The 21,994-nt window shown below is 42.6% G+C and overlaps 1 protein-coding gene across 1 annotated transcript in view; it reads left to right on the forward strand.

Moving 5' to 3' along the window:
* Positions 1 to 20,278, forward strand: part of LOC126202086 (uncharacterized) — a 175,696-nt gene extending 155,418 nt beyond the window's left edge. The window contains exons 5-6 of the mRNA XM_049936835.1: positions 13,846 to 14,107; positions 19,079 to 20,278. Coding sequence (XP_049792792.1) covers positions 13,846 to 14,107; positions 19,079 to 19,246 — 430 coding nt within the window. The 3' untranslated portion in view covers positions 19,247 to 20,278. The remainder of the gene's footprint in view (positions 1 to 13,845; positions 14,108 to 19,078) is intronic.
* Positions 20,279 to 21,994: the final 1,716 nt, after the last annotated feature.

Genomic DNA, 21,994 nt, shown 5'->3' on the forward strand with positions numbered 1-21,994 from the left:
TTGCTTACGTACGTGTCGCCTGTCATAGCCGTATGTAGACGTATCAGGGGTCCCGTATCACTACAACTGCAAACGCCCCACACCATTATAGAGCCACCACCGGCTTGAACAGTCCCCTGCTGACATACGGGGTCGACGGATTCATGAGGAGGTCTCCATACCCGTACACGATCGTCCGCTCGATATAGTTTGAAACGAGTCTCGTACGACCAGGCAACATGTTTCCAGCGCCGTATTCTGGCTCGTTACGCATCTCTTCTTTTGAATACGCATACCTATAGCAGTTTCTTTCGCGCTTCAGTGTACATATGACAGCGAACCGTTGTTCTTTTTCGACTAGTTGCTCTGTAGCTAAGAAATATGACCTGAAGATGGGCGCCGTTGCCTGGAACCGGTTGTTTGGAAATAAAAAGACAGCCAGCCGCAGACTGAAACAGTTAGACCATTTTGTATAAAGAAGGACTGCGAATAACTCCCCTGTGATGATTACGTCCAGTTTTGATAACGTTTCCATTTTTTCTCAACACTGCAAATACCTCAAAAAACTCCTGTGTATTATATGTTCTGAGTGAAGAAACAATTTGATAATGACTGCAATCATGTTTGCTCTTATGTAACTGTTTTCAAATGTACAAAATCGAGCAGTATCAAATACAATGTTTACCCCTTTGTGTCAATGAACTGAAATGCTTTATTAGCTAACACCTTCTCTATATTTAAATGTCTTATCCGACACTTTAATCGTATTTGCTCCCATAAAACCGTATGTAAGTGCCTAGCACTTAGAAAGCCCGATCGTGTTAAAATGTGCCAAGCACAACGTTTTTGTGTGTCTTCTAATACGAGTTTATTTTCTGTGCCCTCCTAAAAACTGAGTAATGCAATAATTTCATCATTATGTTTGTCACTATAGAATTGCATTTCAATTCATAAAAACGTGCATTGGCTAATACAATGAATATACACTGTCCATGCACAATGTGGTGACCACCTGTCAGAAGCCCTCGTAAGCACTTATTACAGTACAGACTGCCGTGAGACGCGCAGGCAGAGAAGTCAGTGAGGTTCTGGTAGGGGCGGACGTGAGTGTGGAGCCGAGGCCCACGGCCGGCCGCGCTACATTTCTCGGTAGAGGATCCGTGGCGCGAAGAGCCCGATCGAGATTCTCTCACAAATTACCTATCTGGTTTAAATCCTGGGAGTGTGGAGGCAGGAGGAGTATGTTAGACTCATCCTGGTGCCGTTCGAACCACTCACGCATACTGCGCGCTGTGTGACACGTTGCATTGTCTTGCTCGTAGATCCGGCCGTGCCGAGGAAAATCAAATTGCGTGTAGGGGTTGATGCAATTCTCAAACGTAGGTGCATACCTGCGTTGATCCAGTGTGCTTTCCAGAATGACGGGGCCACCCAAGTAACGCCACGAAAACATTCCGCAGACCGTAAGGCCTCCGTAGACGTTTCACCCCGCGCATGCCAACGGCCATCTGTCCGATGGACCATAAAACGTTATTCATTATTCTCTGACCACTCGGTAGAAGTCCACTTCAGGTAATAGCGCGCAAATTCCAGCCTCTATCGCAGCTAAACAGCGCTCAGCCTGGGTGCACGAACCAGGCGCCTGCTGTGGAGGCCGTTGAGGAGACACTGTTGGTAGCTCCTTAGTTCGTCTGGGCGGTCAGTTGTTTATCAGTTTCACGTATACTGGCCAGCACACACTTCCGCAGCCGTCGTTCACCCCTGTCATGTTCGGCCCGTGGCGCAACACAGCTGCCTCAGCGCCGGTCTTGGAGAGCGCCATTTTGCCATACTATATATACCCACTGTAGCATACGAACCGTTTACAAACTTAGCCGTTTCGGAAATGCGTCCCCTATCGGACCGGAAGCAAATGATCATGCCCTCTTGGACGTCAGACGAATCTATCCGTTTCCGCATTACGACAACTGCACTGTTTTCCTCGTCCGCGGGACACGCTTTATATACCCTCCACTGCTAGTGCTGCCACTTGCCGTTGCGGGTGGTTCTTGCTGGTTGACGTCGAATATTAATGTGACTGTCCCATGTACTTTTATATACTGTAAAGGAAGAGTAGACAACTAAATAAAATGATCTAAATTTATACGCTGGGCATTCTATGTATGTAACTACTCTTAAATAAAAATTATTACACTATCTGATCAAAAGTATCCGGACACCCCTCCCCCCCCCCCCAAAAAAAAAATACTTTTACGTATTAGGTGCATTGTGCTGCCTCCTACTGCCAGGTACTCCATATCAGCGAACTCAGTAGTCATTAGACATCGTGAGAGAGCAGAATGGGGCGCTCCGCAGAACTCACGGACTTCGAACGTGGTCAGGTGATTGGGTGTCACTTGTGTCATACGTCTGTACGCGAGGTTTCCACACTCCTAAACATCACTAGGTCTACTGTTTCCGATATGATAGGGAAGTGGAAACCGGAAGAGACACTAAAGCTCAAAAGCGTACGGGCCGACCTCGACTGTTGACTGACAGAGACCACCGACAGTTGAAGATGGTTGTAATGTGTAATAGGCAGACATCTATCCAGACCATCACGCAGGAATTCTAAACTGCATCGGGATCCACTGCAAGGACTATGACAGTTAGGCAGGAGGTGAAAAAACTTGGATTTCATGGTCGAGTGGCTGCTCATAAGCCACACATCACGCCGGTAAATGCCAAACGACGGCCTTGTTTGGTGTAAGGAGCGTAAACATTGGACGATTGAACAGTGGAAAAACGTTGTGTGGAGTGACGTATCACGGTACACAATGTGGCGATCCGATGGCAGGGTGTGGGTGCCCGGTGAACGTCATCTGCTAGCGTGTGTAGTGCCAACAGTAAAATTCGGAGGCGGTGGTGTTATGGTGTGGTCGTGTATTACAGCAGAGGTCTACATTGATGTTTTAAGCACCTTCTTGGTTCCCACTGTTGAAGAGGAATCCGAGGATGGCGATTGCATCTTTCAACACGATCGAGGACCTGTTCATAATGCACGGCCTGTGCCCGGGTGGTTACACGACAATAACGTCCCTGTAATGGACTGGCCTGCACAGAGTCCTGACCTGAATCCTACAGAATCCCTTTGGGATGTTTTGGAATTCCGACTTTGTGCCAGGCCTTACCGACCGACATCGATACTTCTCCTCAGTGCAGCACTCCGTGAAGAATGGGCTGCCATTCCCCAAGAAACCTTCCAGCACCTGATTGAAATTACGCCTGCGAGAGTGGAAGCTGTCGTCAAGGCTAAGGGCGGGCCAACACCATACTGAATTCCGGCATTACCGATGGAGGGCGCCACCAACTTGTAAGTCATTTTCAGCGAGGTGTCCAGAGACTTTTGATCACGTGGTGTAAGGTACGAGGAGCAGCTATAAAGCTTATATTACCGCTTCGAAAACTTCAAGCAGTGTCTAGTAAACTTGGTGACAGAGTTAGTCCTCCTCTACGTGTTCAGCCTTCAGTGCGACACATTTCTTTCACCGGTGGATGGATCGGCAGATACCTTTATTGCAGAAGTCTGAATTTTCGCTGTTCAAGAAACTGTCCAGGACTAAGATCTTGTCGTCGTTCTGGAGATGCCTGCCTGGCAATTATTCTTCATCGGAGGAAAGAGGAAGAAGTCACTGAGTGCAGTGTCGAGAGTATGGGGCTCAGGCAAAATTCGATAGCTCAAAGCAGCAGCACGTGTTGCTGCGTCCTGTGCAGAATGAGATGGGGTGTGGTAGTGGGGCAAAAGCACCCGTCTCGGACAGCTTCCCGCAACACTTCACTTCGTTTTGACGGAGCGTGCTCCTATGATGGTTTGTCCCTTGAGTGTGTAATCTATTAGCACCGCACCATGGCAATCCAGTCAGCATCACCTTCGTCTGATGATGACACCGTCTTCGCCTATTTCGGTGCTGGTGAATCCTCATGTTTCCATTGCTTACTTTGCTTCTTTCTCTCTGGTAGATCCCGATGAACTCAGCACTCGTCCCCGTAGCTCAGGGGTCGTGATATGTCAGAATGAGCGAGAGGTATAGTTTGAGGGAGACGGATGACTCACGCCGAAGCGTCCAGAGAAACACGGGCAAGTGTGTCACTGACTTTATTACATCGGAGATGCACAACGGGCATTTCTGTGAACTCGGCGTCGGCGCCGCGCACGCCAGTGCCGGAATCTGCAGCGTCGGCGTCCGGTCGCCCAGCCTTGCAGACGTAGCGCGGCGCTGCTGTTCACGCCACAGCCAGGTGGCCGCCGCGGTCCTCAGCTGCGCTACTGGCCCGTAACACGGTTCACTGCCCCCTCAAGCGCGGCTCGTGGACCCCATTGTAGAGCGCCGAAGGGAAGCAGCCGACCGCTGTCTTTGTGAGCCGTAGCGTCTCCGGCCGTCCGCCCAGGGCAGCTCATTCAGCGCCTGCAGACAGCTCTGTACCCGTGAGGCCGCTAGTTCGCGCCCCGACCCCGTCTCTGCGGACGGCAGCTTGCAGTCCGCCGGACGATGCCACCCACGGAGTCCTCTCACTCCTTGCGCCGGTGTAGCTCAGAGGTGCGACGCGACCCGTCACAGCAATGGCTCGTCCGTGCAGCGGACGTTGGAGGTTGTTCCAGCGGGCCGGTTGACCACCGATATCCATCACCAGGAGGTCGCCGTGGTTGGCCTGCATTTTAAACCATCGTCATTCTCTCCAGTTGTAGACGCGGGCAGGATGGCGACACAACTGCTCGATTTGAACCACTGTGCTCGCTTATTTATACATCTTTCCCTACGACTCTAACGCACTTCCTCTGGAGGCGACAAGTGGAATGCTCTTTCATAAATACGTCAGCTTTCGACAGCCCACTTCGGCCGCTATAAGGAGGTCACTAGGCGCTGTTGTTAACTGGAACGTATGGGTTCTTCAGAGCACGTCGGTGCCCTGTACTGCCCCGATTATTTCACATTTGTATACAGCGCCCGCCGGGCCGTGCCTTCTAGCCTGCGAGCGGTGTCGTAAACCTGCCTCGCGAAGTCGTTTGCAAAATATCGACATCGTCCATGCCTGCCATCCGATGTGCCAATACATCTACATCTACACACATACTCCGCAATCTACCATACGGTGCGTGGCGGAGGGTACCTCGTACCACAGCTAGCATCTTCTCTCCCTGTTCCACTCCCAAACAGAACGAGGGAAAAATGACTGCCTATATGCCTCTGTACGAGCCCTAATCTGTCTTATCTTATCTTTGTGGTCTTTCCGCGAAATTTAAGTTGGTGGCAGTAAAATTGTACTGCAGTCAGCCTCAAATGCTGATTCTCTAAATTTCCTCAGTAGCGATTCACGAAGAGAACGCCTCCTTTCCTCTAGAGACACCCACCCGAGTTCCTGAAGCATTTCCGTAACACTCGCGTGATGATCAAACCTACCAGTAACAAATCTAGCAGCCCGCCTCTGAATTGCTTCTATGTCCTCCCTCAATCCGACCTGATAGGGATCCCAAACATTCGAGCAGTACTCAAGAATAAGTCGTATTAGTGTTTTATAAGCGGTCTCCTTTACAGATGAACCACATCTTCCCAAAATTCTACCAATGAACCGAAGACGACTATCCGCCTTCCCCACGACTGCCATTACATGCTTGTCCCACTTCATATCGCTCTGCAGTGTTACGCCCAAATATTTAATCGACGTGACTATGTCAACCGTTACACTACTAATGGAGTATTCAAACATTACAGGATTCTTTTTCCTATTCATCTGCATTAATTTACATTTATCTGTATTTAGAGTTAGCTGTCATTCTTTACACCAATGATAAATCCTGTCCAAGTCATCTTGTATCCTTCTACAGTCACTGAAAGACCACACCTTCCCGTACTGCCTTCCAGCCATAGCTGCACGAAATTTACAAGAATTCCCCAAATCCGCAGCAGATGTCTGTGAGCAGTCGCCGAACCGCCGAACCCATTCGGCGGCCGCTTTCGTCTTCTTCAAAACGTCGTGCGAGACCCGAGACACTGTCTGCACCAACACCTCAACTGTGATAGGCTGCTCTCGGAGCAGCAGTGTTTCCACTTCTCTGGTCAACCATGCTTCTTCACAGATATGTAATCTGTCAATTCGTTCTTCGTCATAGAGACGTCTCTGATAATACTGGAAACATGTACACCATCTAACCACTGTTCATATGATGATGCTTTCTCGCCGTGCATTTCCACCAACTCAACATGGGTTTTCCTTCCCAATCCGGTGTAGAAAACGACTTATCGCGCGGCACTTCACATCATCTCTGAGCTGCACCATGGCGACTACGTGATCGCCCCGGGGCTAGAATACCCACATAAATAATCGTCTGTATGCGACGCATCCACCACATTTTTATCTTGATAAAACAAAATAAAATAAAAATTTCTCCCTTACTGTTACCGAAAAATAATAAGCAATTAAAACTTTGAGATGGATGTTAATATTTCTATCGTCTAAAACGTAATTGTTTGTTTCAAAACTGCTTGTGCGAAAGCAACTAGGCAACACATTCCTCCCTTCCTTGCCTGTCTCAGTCCAAGTAAAAGGCAGTCCCCACAATAACAATGCAAGTACTGTATATCATAAATAGATTCCCGTCTTTCCGACTTGCTTTTACCTTTACCTACAAAGGATACACTACAATTCGCTCACTCCATCCGTCAACAGCTGTTTCAAAATAGTGCTTGCTGATACTGAGCACTAGCAAAGAATAAACCGAAACACGAGCAAGCCGGCTGTGACCTACCGCCTCAGTACCGTTGTTGATTATTTCTTCTTTTGTTTCAGTCAGGTAGCAACACCTGCGTGGTTTACGATTTCAATGAATTTGTTTACACGTAATCCGGATTGCCATCGTTTTGTTTGTTCTCTGAGACACAATGGCTTGGAAGCGTACGGGAGCTTCGACTGTAGACCTTGATTTCTCATTTTCAGAAAAAAAGAGGTGTTACCGCATTAATAGTTAGTACAAAGAAGAAAATCTACTGACCGGATGCGTAAAGCGAAAGGTCTTCTGTGGGCAACAATTTTCGCAATTTTCAAATGTGGCACGATAACTGGACGCGTGTGGTAAGCTGAAATACAATGCTGAGTATTACCCCTTTATATGCTCTCGAATTCGAACAGTAGGTTTGCGAGCCGCTTTGGACAAATTCGCCATACGTTTGTCGTCGTCATCATAGGTGAATGTTACTGACACTGAACGTAGTGAAAAGCGCCTTCAGTAAAAAAATGAGGGATCCGAGAATATGTCGTCCGCTAGTTCCTGTAGTCCAGTAGCAACAAAAAAGGTAATCATTTTAACAAAAATCTAGACTACCCTTAAAACACAAGCCTGATATGCACCTACAGAAATTTAGGAAAGTCGGCGCCCATGGGTTGCTCCATTTTATTTTGACTTATCTCGCTGCGTCCTACAGTACTGTGGCAAGGGGATATCAGTAGTTACAATGACTACAGAGTGTATTTGCAAATAGGCAAAAAATTAGGAACATTAAATCTTTATCATGGGAGCTCATACGATAGTTTGCAGGTGGGGGAAGGCATTCTGGGGAGGAGGGATGGACTCTTTGTAATATTCAGCGAGACGAATGGTGACTTGTAAGTAGCTATAAATACGTCCTAGTTTCGAGCTTGTTAAAAATCTGCGTAATACCTACTTTTTACATAATTTTCTTGAAAGTAAAACACATGACTGCAGTATAATTTTCCATTCCCTGAGAGCTAGGTCGGGGAGGAGGCTTTTCCCCCGGATACGGGCGCCCTTGGTCTTTTGTAACTACTCTCGGCTTACCGTTAGAAACAGAACATTGCTGGTGGGAGGAGAAATTCTAACCGCTGTATTTGACCGGCAAGTGTGTGAACGTTGAAATTCATTCGTTATAATTAGCAGCACGTTGGTATGTTACGTGCTCACATGGGGTTTCGCCCTTTCCCTTTTCTTCCATTATCATAAACAATACGAATACGTTATCACAATCCACATGCATTCATACTAGTTACGTTTACTAAGCAATCACAGTGAATAGAAAACACTTTCTCTTCACAAAGGAGTGGGTAACCAGTGGATCGTTCCGATTTAGGTGGATAAACGTCCCAGCGGAGAATGCCACATGTCATTCAAGCTGCACCTAGACAGTGAATAGTCTTAACTCAGGTCCCTCAGCTGTTCGAAGATTTTCAAACTCGCTTCCCAACGTCAGTTCTGACGGAATGCTTTTATATTTCCCCCTATCCTCCTTAAATCACCAACTTTACAATGTTTTGCTGTCAGTTGCGTTATCGCCTTCTTCCTGCGTTGTTGACAGGTGTTGCTGACATATGTTGTGATACCTTAGGCCACCCCTCGTGAACTACGTACCTGTTTTTTTTTTTTTTTTAATATAGCACAAAATGTGCTTGTAGGAACGTTTCGGAGGAAGATGATAGTGAAATAGCTAAGAAAGAACGGGAAGGGACGACAATTTTACAAAAGCTAGTGATCATAGTTACGCTAGCAGAGGTCATTCAGAGGAAGAACTTCAGGACATCCGTATTGTGGTCCTCTGTTTTTCCATTCACATATTTAAAGTGTTGGTTAAGATCAAGTATACTCGTGTTCTCCGAGGTGATAAAGAAAATTGCGTATCCCAGCACTGAATGCCACTTTTACAGACTTTCTTCCTGTCCTTACTGAAAGCAATTTTTACGTGCAATTTTAAACCATAGAATACAATTCTATGTGAAAATTTACTTGTTACAGAGATACTATAATTTTTCAGACTGTAAAATTCAGTTTTCTAACAGTTCGATTACGTATACTATAAAAAAAAGAACACAAAACGTGTGATTTTGTGCGACAAAAAGTATGTCCCTGCTGGCTTAATTTACCGCAGTAAGATCAAAACGGAATTTTTAACTAAATGTTACTTCATTTTAATCAAAAATTTCAGGAATGTTGCGCCTTAAATGTCGTTTTCAGCATAGGGGTCCCAGAGACCTCCCACCTCATGGCATGCATTACACAATAATGTCGCGCAGTATTATTGACGTTCTTCCTAGACGGCTCAGTAATATTGTCAATTACATTGCTGGTAATATTGTGGAATAATTTTGCAGATCGAAAGTTTGACGATAAAGGCGCTGCTACTGTGATAATTGTTCTACTTCACTGCAAGCAGAAAAGAAGGTGGTTAAAAACTAGTTAAAGGGGCGTCGAAACTAGCTCTGTAAAACTTGTTAGAGACAATTGAGGGTGGAAAAAAATCATTACAAGTGCAGTTTCACTGTCAGTATTAGAGACCTAGTTATGGAGACGTGTCATGCAATAATATGTGCACTAAATGATTATACTCGAGTAAGTAATGTACACATAGAGGTCTATATTTACTTTCATTCATAGCCATGTTGTTGTTGTTGTGGTCTTCAGTCCTGAGACTGGTTTGATGCAGCTCTCCATGCTGCTCTATCCTGTGCAAGCTTCTTCATCTCCCAGTACCTACTGCAACCTACATCCTTCTGGATTTGCTTACTGTATTCATCTCTTGGTCTCCCTCTACGATTTTTACCCTCCACGCTGCCCTCCAATACTAAATTGGTGATCCCTTGACGCCTCAGAACATGTCCAACCAACCGATCCCTTCTTCTAGTCAAGTTGTGCCACAAATTTCTCTTCTCCCAAATCCTATTCAATACCTCCTCATTAGTTATGTGATATACCCATCTAATCTTCAGCATTCTTCTGTAGCACCACATTTCAAAAGCTTCTATTCTCTTCTTGTCCAAACTATTTATCGTCCATGTTTCACATCCATACATGGCTACACTCCATACAAATACTTTCAAAAATGTCTTCCTGACACTTAAATCTATACTCGATGTTAACAAATTTCTCTTCTTCAGAAATGCTTTCCTTGCCATTGCCAGTCTACATTTTATATCCTCTCTACTTCGACCGTCATCAGTTATTTTGCTCCCCAAATAGCAAAACTCCTTTACCACTTTAAGTGTCTCATTTCCTAATCTAATTCCCTCAGCATCACCCGACTTAATTCGACTACATTCCATTATCCTCGTTTTGCTTTTGTTGATGTTCATCTTATATCCTCCTTTCAAGACACTATCCATTCCGTTCAACTGCTCTTCCAAGTCCTCTGCTGTCTCTGACAGAATTACATTGTCATCGGCGAACCTCAAAGTTTTTATTTCTTCTCCATGGATTTTAATACCTACTCCGAATTTTTCTTTTGTTTCCTTCACTGCTTGCTCAACATACAGATTGAATAACATCGGGGAGAGACTACAACCCTGTCTCACTCCCTTTCCAACCACTGCTTCCCTTTCATGTCCCTCGACTCTTATAACTGTCATCTGGTTTCTGTACAAATTCTAAAAGCCTTTCGCTCCCTGTATTTTACCCCTGTCACCTTCAGAATTTGAAAGAGAGTATTCCAGTCAACATTGTCAAAAGCTTTCTCTAAGTCTACAAATGCTAGAAACGTAGGTTTGCCCTTCCTTAGTCTAGCTTCTAAGATGAGTCGTAGGGCCAGTATTGCCTCACGTGTTCCAATATTTCTACGGAATCCAAACTGATCTTCCCCGAGGTCGGCTTCTACTAGTTTTTTCATTCATCTGTAAAGAATTCGCGTTAGTATTTTGCAGCTGTGACTTATTAATCTGATAGTTCGGTAATTTTCACATCTGTCAACGCCTGCTTTCTTTGGGATTGGAATTATTATATTCTTCTTGAAGTCTGAGGGTATTTCGCCTATTGCATACATCTTGCTCACCAGATGGTAGAGTTTTGTCAGGACTGGCTCTCCCAAGGCCGTCAGTAGTTCTAATGGAATGTTGTCTACTCCGGGGTCCTTGTTTCGACTCAGGTCTTTCAGTGCTCTGTCAAACTCTTCAAGCAGTATCGTATCTCCCATTTCATCTTCATCTACATCCTCTTCCATTTCCATAAGATTGTCCTCAAGTACATCGCCCTTGTATAGACCCTCTATATACTCCTTCCACATTTCTGCTTTCCCTTCTTTGCTTAGAACTGGGTTTCCATCTGAGCTCTTAATGTTCATGCAAGTGGTTCTCTTATCTCCAAAGGTCTCTTTTAATTTTCCTGTAGGCAGTATCTATCTTACCCCTAGTGAGATAAGCCTCTACATCCTTACATTTGTCCTCTAGCCAGCCAGCCCTGCTTAGCCATTTTGCACTTCCTGTCAATCTCATTTTTGAGACGTTTGTATTCCTTTTTGCCTGCTTCATTTACTGCATTTTAACTATTTTCTCCTTTCATCTATCAAATTCAATATATATTCTGTTACCCAAGGATTTCTACTAGCCCTCGTCTTTTTACCTACTTGATCCTCTGCTGCCTTCACTATTTCATTCCTCAAGGCTACCCATTCTTCTTCTACTGTATTTCTTTCCCCCATTCCTGTCAATTGTTCCCTTATACTCTCCCTGAAACTCTGTACAACCTCTGGTTTAGTCAGGTTATCCAGGTCCCATCTCCTTAAATTCCCACCTTTTTGCAGTTTCTTCAGTTTTAATCTACAGATCATAACCAATAGATTGTGGTCAGAGTCCACATCTGCCCCTGGAAATGTCTTACAATTTAAAATCTGGTTCCTAAAGCTCTTTCTTACCATTATACGAGGGCAGTTCAATAAGTAATGCAACACATTTTTTTTCTGAAACAGGGGTTGTTTTATTCAGCATTGAAATACACCAGGTTATTCCCCAATCTTTTAGCTACACAACACTATTTTTCAACGTAATCTCCATTCAGTGCTACGGCCTTACGCCACCTTGAAATGAGGGCCTGTATGCCTGCACGGTACCATTCCACTGGTCGATGTCGGAGCCAACGTCGTACTGCATCAATAACTTCTTCATCATCCGCGTAGTGCCTCCCACGTATTGCGTCCTTCATTGGGCCAAACGTATGGAAATCCGACGGTGCGAGATCGGGGCTGTAGGGTGCATGAGGAAGAACAGTCCACTGAAGTTTTGTGAGCTCCTCTCGGGTGCGAAGACTTGTGTGAGGTCTTGCGTTGTCATGAAGAAGGAGAAGTTCGTTCAGATTTTTGTGCCTACGAACACGCTGAAGTCGTTTCTTCAATTTCTGAAGAGTAGCACAATACACTTCAGAGTTGATCGTTTGACCATGGGGAAGGACATCGAACAGAATAACCCCTTCAGCGTCCCAGAAGACTGTAACCATGACTTTACCGGCTGAGGGTATGGATTTAAACTTTTTCTTGGTAGGGGAGTGGGTGTGGCGCCACTCCATTGATTGCCGTTCTGTTTCAGGTTCGAAGTGATGAACCCATGTTTCATCGCCTGAAACAATCTTTGACAAGAAATTGTCACCCTCAGCCACATGACGAGCAAGCAATTCCGCACAGATGGTTCTCCTTTGCTCTTTATGGTGTTCGGTTAGACAACGAGGGACCCAGCGGGAACAAACCTTTGAATATCCCAACTGGTGAACAATTGTGACAGCACTACCAACAGAGATGTCAAGTTGAGCACTGAGTTGTTTGATGGTGACCCGTCGATCATCTCAAACGAGTGTGTTCGCACGCTCCGCCATTGCAGGAGTCACAGCTGTGCACGGCCGGCCCGCACGCGCGAGATCAGACAGTCTTGCTTGACCTTGCGGCGATGATGACACACGCTTTGCCCAACGACTCACCGTGCTTTTGTCCACTGCCAGATCACCGTAGACATTCTGCAAGCGCCTATGAATATCTGAGATGCCCTGGTTTTCCCCTAAAAGAAAGTCGATCACTGCCCGTTGTTTGCAACGCACATCCGTTACAGACGCCATTTTAACAGCTCCGTACAGCGCTGCCACCTGTCGGAAGTCAATGAAACTATACGAGACGAAGCGGGAATGTTTGAAAATATTCCACAAGAAATTACCGGTTTTTTCAACCAAAATTGGCCGAGAAAAAAAATGTGTTGCATTACTTATTGAACTGCCCTCGTATAATGTATCTGACACCTTTTAGTATCTCCAGGGTTCTTCCATTTATACAACCTTCTTTCATGATTCTTAAACCAAGTGTTAGCTATGATATCCATAGCCATACATGAAATAAATTTCTTAAAACATCTTCCTTCGTGATTGTTTCCTATTTTCTGAGCAACGAATCATACAATTCATCATTCTCAACACTTGTTTTTTTACTCATTTGCTGTAACATCCCACAATGCCGAAAATATTTATACATTTCAAAGTACTCTAATAATAATGTTCTTTCATCTCGTTGTGATCTCATTCTCCATCCAACAATAAGAAACCGCCATCGTTCTTGTAGCAGACTGTCAAAGAAATTTTCAATACTATCTACAGACAGCACAATATTTTAAAGCAGCGCAATATGTTTCCATAGTTTTTGATGTTCTTAAAATTATTGCGCAACCTCTCAATCTCTCTCCTACACGGTCAATATTATTGCGCGTCCGGGAGTTATTGTGAATATTGTTGAACGTCTAGGGGTCGCTTTACATTTCCTTGTTTCATTGTTCTACGTGAAATGTCTTCGATGCCGTTTCTTGGATATTCACTTTCCGACTGAGCCACCACTACTGGGAGCTGAGCTGTTTTGTTCATTAATTCGCGTGTCCTTAAAAAAAAGTGAAAAAGAAATGATCTTTTTAGAAACAACCGCGACATTTAACATAACATGAAGGTGTCTTGTAAGACCAATAAAATGCGCCTTGGTTATGTAGTTAAGTTATATTGTAAGTAACGTTCGACAAATAATGGAAGGATTTAGCAAATCTGCAAGGAAATACGAGCTACGGTCCTGGCTACAATGCTTTTCTGTGTGCATACAGGTTCAACATATGCCGCCCAGAAGGCGTTGAAGAAACCCGTCAACTGTGTTCAATGTTGCTGGAGCAAGTTTTCGTTCCTAACCTGAAGAAACCTCCAGAAGATTTTGCGACGATGTCACGCGCCATGTTGGACGGAATATGGGCCATTCTGCCAGCCATTGACTCTGATGCTGTCTGCGCATACGTGTACAGTCAGCTGGCCGGACTGCCTTACGACTTGGACAAACTCAGCAAGGAGTCGCGCAACGCTTACGAATGGCAGGTACGAAAACTTTCTGCATTTAAATATTTATGTTGTGGAAAGAGTGAAGTTTCAAACGAAAACGAATTGGCGTACGAAGTTTTGGTCTTTAGCTATATACTGTATCGCTAATTCTCAAATAACGTCCTCGGAGACGTAGATTCCACTGACCAGGTAATCGTTTCAGTAGCATCTTAAATGACACGTGCCATTTCCACACTACATGATCGGAGGGGGAGAAAAATAGATTGTGCGTTTCCTGGGCACATTAGTTCTCAAAATTGTCACCACATTTATTAATTGGTCGGGGACGAAGTAATTTCCAGAAGTGCGTTAAATAGTTATCGCTCTTTCTCGCAACGCAGACAGGCGAGATGTGTACTGATTTGTACTCAGGGAGGTATGTTCCGTCTATGCCTCTAAATGAAGGGCAGTTTTTGCATGCGCATTTCACTTCTTTTATTTATGAAGCATCTTCAGTGGCCTGTAATACACGTTTCCTTTCATACATATAAGAAATGTATTATGTAGTAGTTACAATACGTTAGTATGATACATTTTGTCATGTTTTTCTCTTCTGTATCACAAATTTCGTGAAGTTAAATTGTCGTTGGGTGTTAGTCCATATGTGTGGTTCTGAAGATGTCTTGATTCGGTCCCCATCCTCCAGAGGTCCGAATTCCAGCGTTTTTTCACCCCCATCAGCCAGCTGGAGCATGGGGTTCGAAAGAACACATCTCCAGGACCACACGTATGGACTAATAATGTGGAACTGCAAATCATTAGTAACATCAAACAATAATTTAACCTCACGAAATTTGTGCTGGTTCTAATCTGAAAAACAAGAGAAAAACATGAAAAAATATAACGTAGTGACATATTGTAACTACTACATAGCCGGCCGCGGTGGCAGAGTGGTTCTAGGAGCTTCAGTTCCGAACCACGCGGCTGCTACGGTCGCAGGTTCGAATCCTGCCTCGAGCATGGATGTGTGTGATGTCCTTAGGTTAGTTAGGTTTAAGTAGTTCTAAGGCTAGGGGACTAATGACCTCAGATGTTAAGTCCCATAGTGCTTAGAGCTATTTGAACTACTACATAAAACATTTACAATACATATAAAAAGAAACGTGTATTATAGGCCACTGTAGATGCATCAGAAATCAAAGAAGCGAAATGTGCATGGCAAAAAACAAACTGCCTCTCATTTAGTTGTATAGACAGAACATACTTCTATGAATTTTGAGGCAATTAAGGAATGACGAAAAAAATGACTGCTTTGCGGGTTTGCTTCTAAATTACGGAAAAAACTTGTCTGCAGCAGTCGAGTCCCATTTGCATGATTATCTAGCAGGCAGTATCCACACACTGTAAGTTTGTAAGCGGTTTTGGAAATTGGAAACGAATAGCAGTTAATTCAAAAACAGCTTTTACAGTGGAGATCGATATGCTAGAAAATCGAGGTTACATACTGAAGAGTATTACAGCCCAGTTTCAGTTTATGGTCTCATTGCCCAACACAATACTTGCAGTCACATCACCACAGCGTGCATGTGTAGCGAACTACATATGTGATTCTTTCTCGATCGAGTCTGCGTTTACTTTTCGAATGATTATATTCCATACCTTATCTGTATTTGGCACACATGAAATAGTGTGAAGATAGCTTGCACCTGAGTAGGAACACAACATGTACTAGTTACTGTATTTCTAGAATATCTTTGGGCTTCGAAAGTACCGATTTACAGTACTACTTTCAGTTGTTCATGTAAACACATGTTCATATAAACATACTGATTCTAGATATACAGATCTAGTTGCTGAATTTTTACTTCGGCAATCGATATTCGTTTTCACATAAATGCTGAACTGTTTTTGAAAGGTACTTGTGTTTTTATATTCGCGTTTGCTTTTAGAAGTGTTGGTTAATGTAGACAACGCGATTGTATGTGAAGTGAAGGACATTTATTTATGAGGGTTGAATGAAAAGTAATGTCTCCACCTTTGTAAATTGGGTTTGGGTGGGAATATTTTAATAAATCCAACGCAGAAATGATCCTTAGAATGTGATCTTTAATTACCAATATTCACTTTTCCACTTAATCATGAGCCAGTTGGATACATTTCTGCCAACGATGAACAAGTTTTCTGAAGCCACCATGGAAGAAGTCGACGCACTGTTTCGGCAACCACAGTCTCACAGGTCTCTCATCGTCTGCATCAGAAGCACAATGATGTCCCCGCAGATCGACTTTCATTACCGGAAACAAATGGAAGTCAGAGGGTGGTAAATGTGGACTGTGTGGAGGATGCCGTGCGATGGTGAAATTTAGTCTCGAAGTTCTGCTGTGGTGGCACATGAAGTATGTGATTTGGCATTGTCATGCAGCAGGAAAAAATTTCCATTTTCCTTTTGGATCCTTGTTAGCCGTCGTTTCAGAGGTCACAGCATTGTGATGTGACGCTCTGAATTTATTGTTGTTCCACGATCAAGGAAATCAACATGGATAACACAATCTGCGTCCCAGAACGCTGTGTCCATGATTTTTCCAGCTGAGGGCTGCATCTTGAATTTGATGCGAGTCTTTGTGTCCATATTCCATAGACTGACGTTTCATCTCCAGTTCGTAATGGTGTACCCACGCTTCGTCTCGTGTCAAAATTGAGTTCTCATAATGCGAGAGAAGTTCCTGGCAATTTTCAATTCTGTGCTCTTTCATTTCAGGAGTCAGCATTCGGGGTACCCATCGTGCACAGACCTTCTGATAGCCAAGCAAAGCAATAAATTGACCCACACTTTCTTTTGAAAAGCCAATTGTTCTTGCAGTTTCTCTCTGAGTGATAAGACGATCGTCCTGAATCAGTCTGTCAACATTTTGCTTGTGAAACTCGATGGTTGCTGTCACAGGACGTCCAACTCTTTGTTTGTCACGCAGGTCAAATGTTGCCACCTCAACATCATTAAACTTATTCGCCCAATGACACACAGTACTCACATCAACACAATCACTGTAAACTGCTTTCATTGTCTGATCAATCGCCTTTGGGGTGACACCTACGACTGTTAAGAATTCAGTGACTGCACATTGCTTAAATCGCATTCACCGACTGTCTGCACAGACTTTCATACTTTACACTGTCATCAACACAACCATTCAATGCTAAGGCTTTCCGCCAACTGGAGCTGTAGAGAAGAGACTACAGAACAAGCCAGTACCTGCCGCATACCAATGCTGTCAACTGTTGAAAGGTTCAATTGTAAACAAGCGATGCCGGGATGATAGTTAAAAACAACTTTTACAGAGGAGATTGACTTACAAAGGAAATGATGTACGACAGGCCAATTTCAATTTACAGTCGAATTCCCAGACAAACACTCGCATTTACAGCACTGCAGTCTTTGAAAGCAGTTGGCGTCCGACGTTTTTAAGGACTGATGTTGCGATGTTGTCACAGCAGTCACTATCTGCAGGTGGGCATCATAGCATTTCTGTATCTGCGGTTAGAGTCAAAGTAATGTTACTTTTTAAATGCATGAAGTTTTCCACCTTCAGGAAACATTTTCTAATGTGTGTCATATCTCTGAAACTATCGAAATCATCGGAATCTTCTTTTGTTGACCTCAAAACTAATATTTTCAGACTTTTTGTACTGTGTTTACTGCATACAAACTTCAGAAAATTTTTTCTTCACTGTTGTTAATATTTAACTGGTAGAAATTATGTTGTTTACTTTGCCTCCTATAATAATCACATAATTTCGAAACACGTATGGTATAGGTCTCTATAGTGCCTATAAGCATCTCAAAAATCTGTTCTTAATTTTAATGGGGTCTGGATCTAAGTTTTTTCCTGAAATAGGCGAAATTTTGACGACTGTAAAAGTTATCCACTTTAGAACTGGCAAGTCCAATACTTTGATCAGCGGAACGGCCTCTAATACCCAGGGGTTGGGGTTGGGGTGAAGGCTAGCTACTGAAATTGTTATTTTTGATATGTATGAATTTGTCGACTTTGAGATGTGGTATATCATAAAAACTAAGTTTCACTTATACATACAGGAGTGCTAGTTCTGCAAGGTTCGCAGGAGAGCTTCTGTAAAGTTTGGAAGGTAGGAGACGAGATACTGGCAGAAGTAGAGCTCTGAGGATGGGGCATGAGTTGTGCTTGGGTAGCTCAGATGGTAGAGCACTTGCCCACGAAAGGCAAAGGTCCCGAGTTCGAGTCTCGGTCCGGCACACAGTTTAATCTGCCAGGAAGTTTCATATCAGCTCACACTCCGCTGCAGAGTGAAAATTCCATTCTGGAAACATACCCCAGGCTGTGGCTAAGCCATGTCTCCGCAATATCCTTTCTTTCAGGAGTGCTAGTTCTGCAAGGTTCGCAGGAGAGCTTCTGTAAAGTTTGGAAGGTAGGAGACGAATAACTGGCAGAAGTAAAGCTATGAGGACGGGTCGTGCGTCGTGCTTGGGTAGCACAATTGGTAGAGCACTTGCCCGCGAAAGGCAAAGGTCCCGAGTTCGAGTCTCGGTCTGGCACACAGTTTTAATCTGCCAGGAAGTTTTATATTAGCCCACACTTTGCTACAGAGTGAATATCTCATTCTGGAAACATCTCCCAGGCTGTGGCTAGGCCATGTCTCCACAATATCCTTTCTTTCAGGAGTGCTGGTTCTGCAAGGTTCACAGGAGAGCTTCTGTAAAGTTCGGTAGGTAGGAGACGAGATATTAGCAGAAGTAAAGCTGCGAGGACAGAGCATGAGTCGTGCTTGGATAGCTCAGATGGTAGAGTCTCAGTCCGGCACACAGTTTTAATCTGTCAGGAAGTTTCATTTATAAAATTGTTCAAACTGTTTTCAGAATAACGCTAACTAATTCATATTCAAAATAATTTAGAGTTAGCATCAAAATTAACTTGTAAGAAAGTGAAATTGAGTGCTTATATATATAACTGTTCAGTCCTTCTTGTTGTGATACATGGATTGTTTCTTTGACAGGTGTATCTTGTAGAGTTAATGATGACATCTTGGTATGGATGGATACTACGTCTATTTTTTAATTTCGTCGTGTGGCTCTCCATCTACATCACACTAAAATGGCAGTTCTTAGCAAATTATACATTAACAGATAAAGTAGTTCATCAAAACATATATTTGGCCAGTTAACATATTACTTTACATCAATTAGAGCACAATTCACAATACATTTTAGGCTCAAACTGATCTCCTTTAAGCAATTAGTGTAATTACTACTAGCAGAAGCCTTATAATTAGTACACACATTTTCTGTGAGTATATTCAACTTCACATGATACTAGTCATAAATAAAATACTTTTGCAAAACAATCAGGTTTCAGTACTGTACATGATATAATAAAACTGTATATTTTTAATATGCATGGTAATTGCATATGTTTTATGAAGACAAGTACTATAAAATTTGTAATAAGTAATATATTTCAATCTTGAATTGTTTTTATGTGTGGGGCTTTGTAAATTAATTCAGAATGCTGTTTAGAGTATCTAGTATTTAGAACCCAATGGTTTTATATAAATGTCTTTGTACTATATTATTTTCGAAGTTTTCTTTAAACCCTCGAAATATATCCAATTGCTCAGCTTCAAAATTTTTTAAATTCAAAACTACAGAATGTGCTACAGATAGCTTTTTAACAGGAATATCTAGATATACCTGAAAGCCAATCCGTTTTATGTATTTTTAAGGAAGTGCAATATTTTAAGGAGTATAAAAATACAATGTGAAATATAGCTTTTACGTTGAAACCATTTATTTTTGCTCAATTCATTTTTAAACTGATAAGAATATTTGTGCAACCATATTGTACATATACATGTTAGACGAATTTTGTAATTTGATGACTTTATTGTCCATTACCGCTTCCATCAAGTATAATTATGTTTGTTGCCAGAGATTTGTAAAAATATAATGTGACTATTAACTACAACTCATATTAACTTGGTTACTTCACTTTAATTCCAAATTTGAGATGTTACTATTGCATATCAGATACCTTATTTGTTGTAACAATGAATGTTTGTGTAATGTAAAAATTGGAAGTCACTTGCCTGCACTTTTTATTTTTGTATCCACATATAACTGAAGTATGTAAAGATACTTAAAATGTGATTTTTTCTGTGATATTCGTTGTTGATATGCATAATAAAATGGTTTAAATATGGCCGCAAGTATGTAAGAAATTAACAGTTACTTACACTTACCTTTAACAGAGTCATTTGTAGTTAATAACTTTGAAGTAATGTGGTGTCAGGATTGGTGTGAACTATAAAATTACAGTAGTGCTTGATTCATCAATAAATCCACTTAAATTAAATATTATTAATATGATAGAAAATTAGGTTCACCAACTAAGTAAAAAAACAAAAGATATCAGTCTACGACAAAAATATGATTATTTACCTATATTCAAGAATAAAACTAATACCACAACAGTACAATAGATTGATCACACAATAATAATGTCTTTTATCTCTGAAACTTGCTACCAAATAACTTCAAATATAAAATAAGAGAGTAGATGTATCACCTCCTCTTACAATTAAACCTTCTGCAGTCATTATCACTGCTTATGTCTGCATATTTGCATTTGGTGATTAACTTAGAGAGTGGACAATAACTAGGTCAAGTTGATGAAGTGCAATTTTCACTAAAACACGTATTGAAGAGTGTAATATTACATAAGTCTAGTAAAAAAGCAAGAATGAATGTTTGTTTCATAAACAACTCACCTTACTTCTCGACATAGTGTCCTTTGAGGGATATACAGTTGGTCCAGCGATCCTCCAGCTTTTTCATCTCATTGGAAAAATAGGTTCTGTCACTCTCCGCAAAATGCTCGTTGACTAAAACTATCACTTCCACAGTTGATGAAAAATTCTTCCCGGTAAGCCAAAATTACGAGCTAGGGAAAGCAAGAAGTCACTTGGGGCTAATTCTGATGAATAGGGTGGATGAGGAAGCAATTCAAAGCCTGATCATGCCATTTCACTGATGTCTGGGCTGGTGAATTATCCTGGTAAATGAGTCCTTTTTTCCGTTCCAACTTTGGTCTTTTTTCAGCTGACACAAGTTTTAAACGATCCAGCAATGAAGTGTAATAGGGTTGAGGTATGGTTCTGCCTTTTCCAAGTAATCTACGATAATTATTCCTTGCGCCATCACCTTACCAGCTGATAGAATGGTCTTTACCTTCTTCAGTGTGCTTTTACCAACCTTTGTCCATTGTTTTGAGTGCCATTTTGACTTTAGCATGTAATGATGGATGCAGGTTGGTTTCGTTGTTTGGGGGGAAGAGACCAAACAGCGAGGTCATTGGTCTCATCGGATTAGGAAAGGATGGGGAAGGAAGTTGACCATTCCCTTTCAAAGGAACCATCCCAGCATTTGCCTGGAGTGATTTAGGGAAATCAGGAAAACCTAAATCAGGATGGCCGGATGCGGGATTGAACTGTCGTCCTTCCGAACGTGAGTCCAGTGTGCTACCACTGCTCCACCTTGCTCGGTGATGGATGCAGGTTTGATCAACAGTCACAAATCAGCACAAAACTTCTTTTGTACTGCGATTAATTATAGCTAAACGTTGTTCTGAAATGTGGTGCCAGATGTGTTTTGGTTGACTGTGAGCAGTTGGGGCACCAACATTACACACACATACTTCATAGCCAATTCTACATGCAGGATATTATATATTCGCTCATTTGAGGTGCCTACAGTCTCAGTATTTTTATTCAGTTGTTTTGGATTGCATATCATGAATTTTATCAATTATTTCCTTTCTGGTGTCCTCACTTGGGTGCCTGGAATGCACTTCAGGTTTGGTGCTTGTCTGATCACTTTCAAATTCATAAATCATAAAGTAAATTATCTTCAGTAAT

The sequence above is a fragment of the Schistocerca nitens genome, chromosome 1, assembly GCF_023898315.1.
Source record: "Schistocerca nitens isolate TAMUIC-IGC-003100 chromosome 1, iqSchNite1.1, whole genome shotgun sequence".
Classification (NCBI taxonomy): Eukaryota; Metazoa; Arthropoda; class Insecta; order Orthoptera; family Acrididae; genus Schistocerca; species Schistocerca nitens.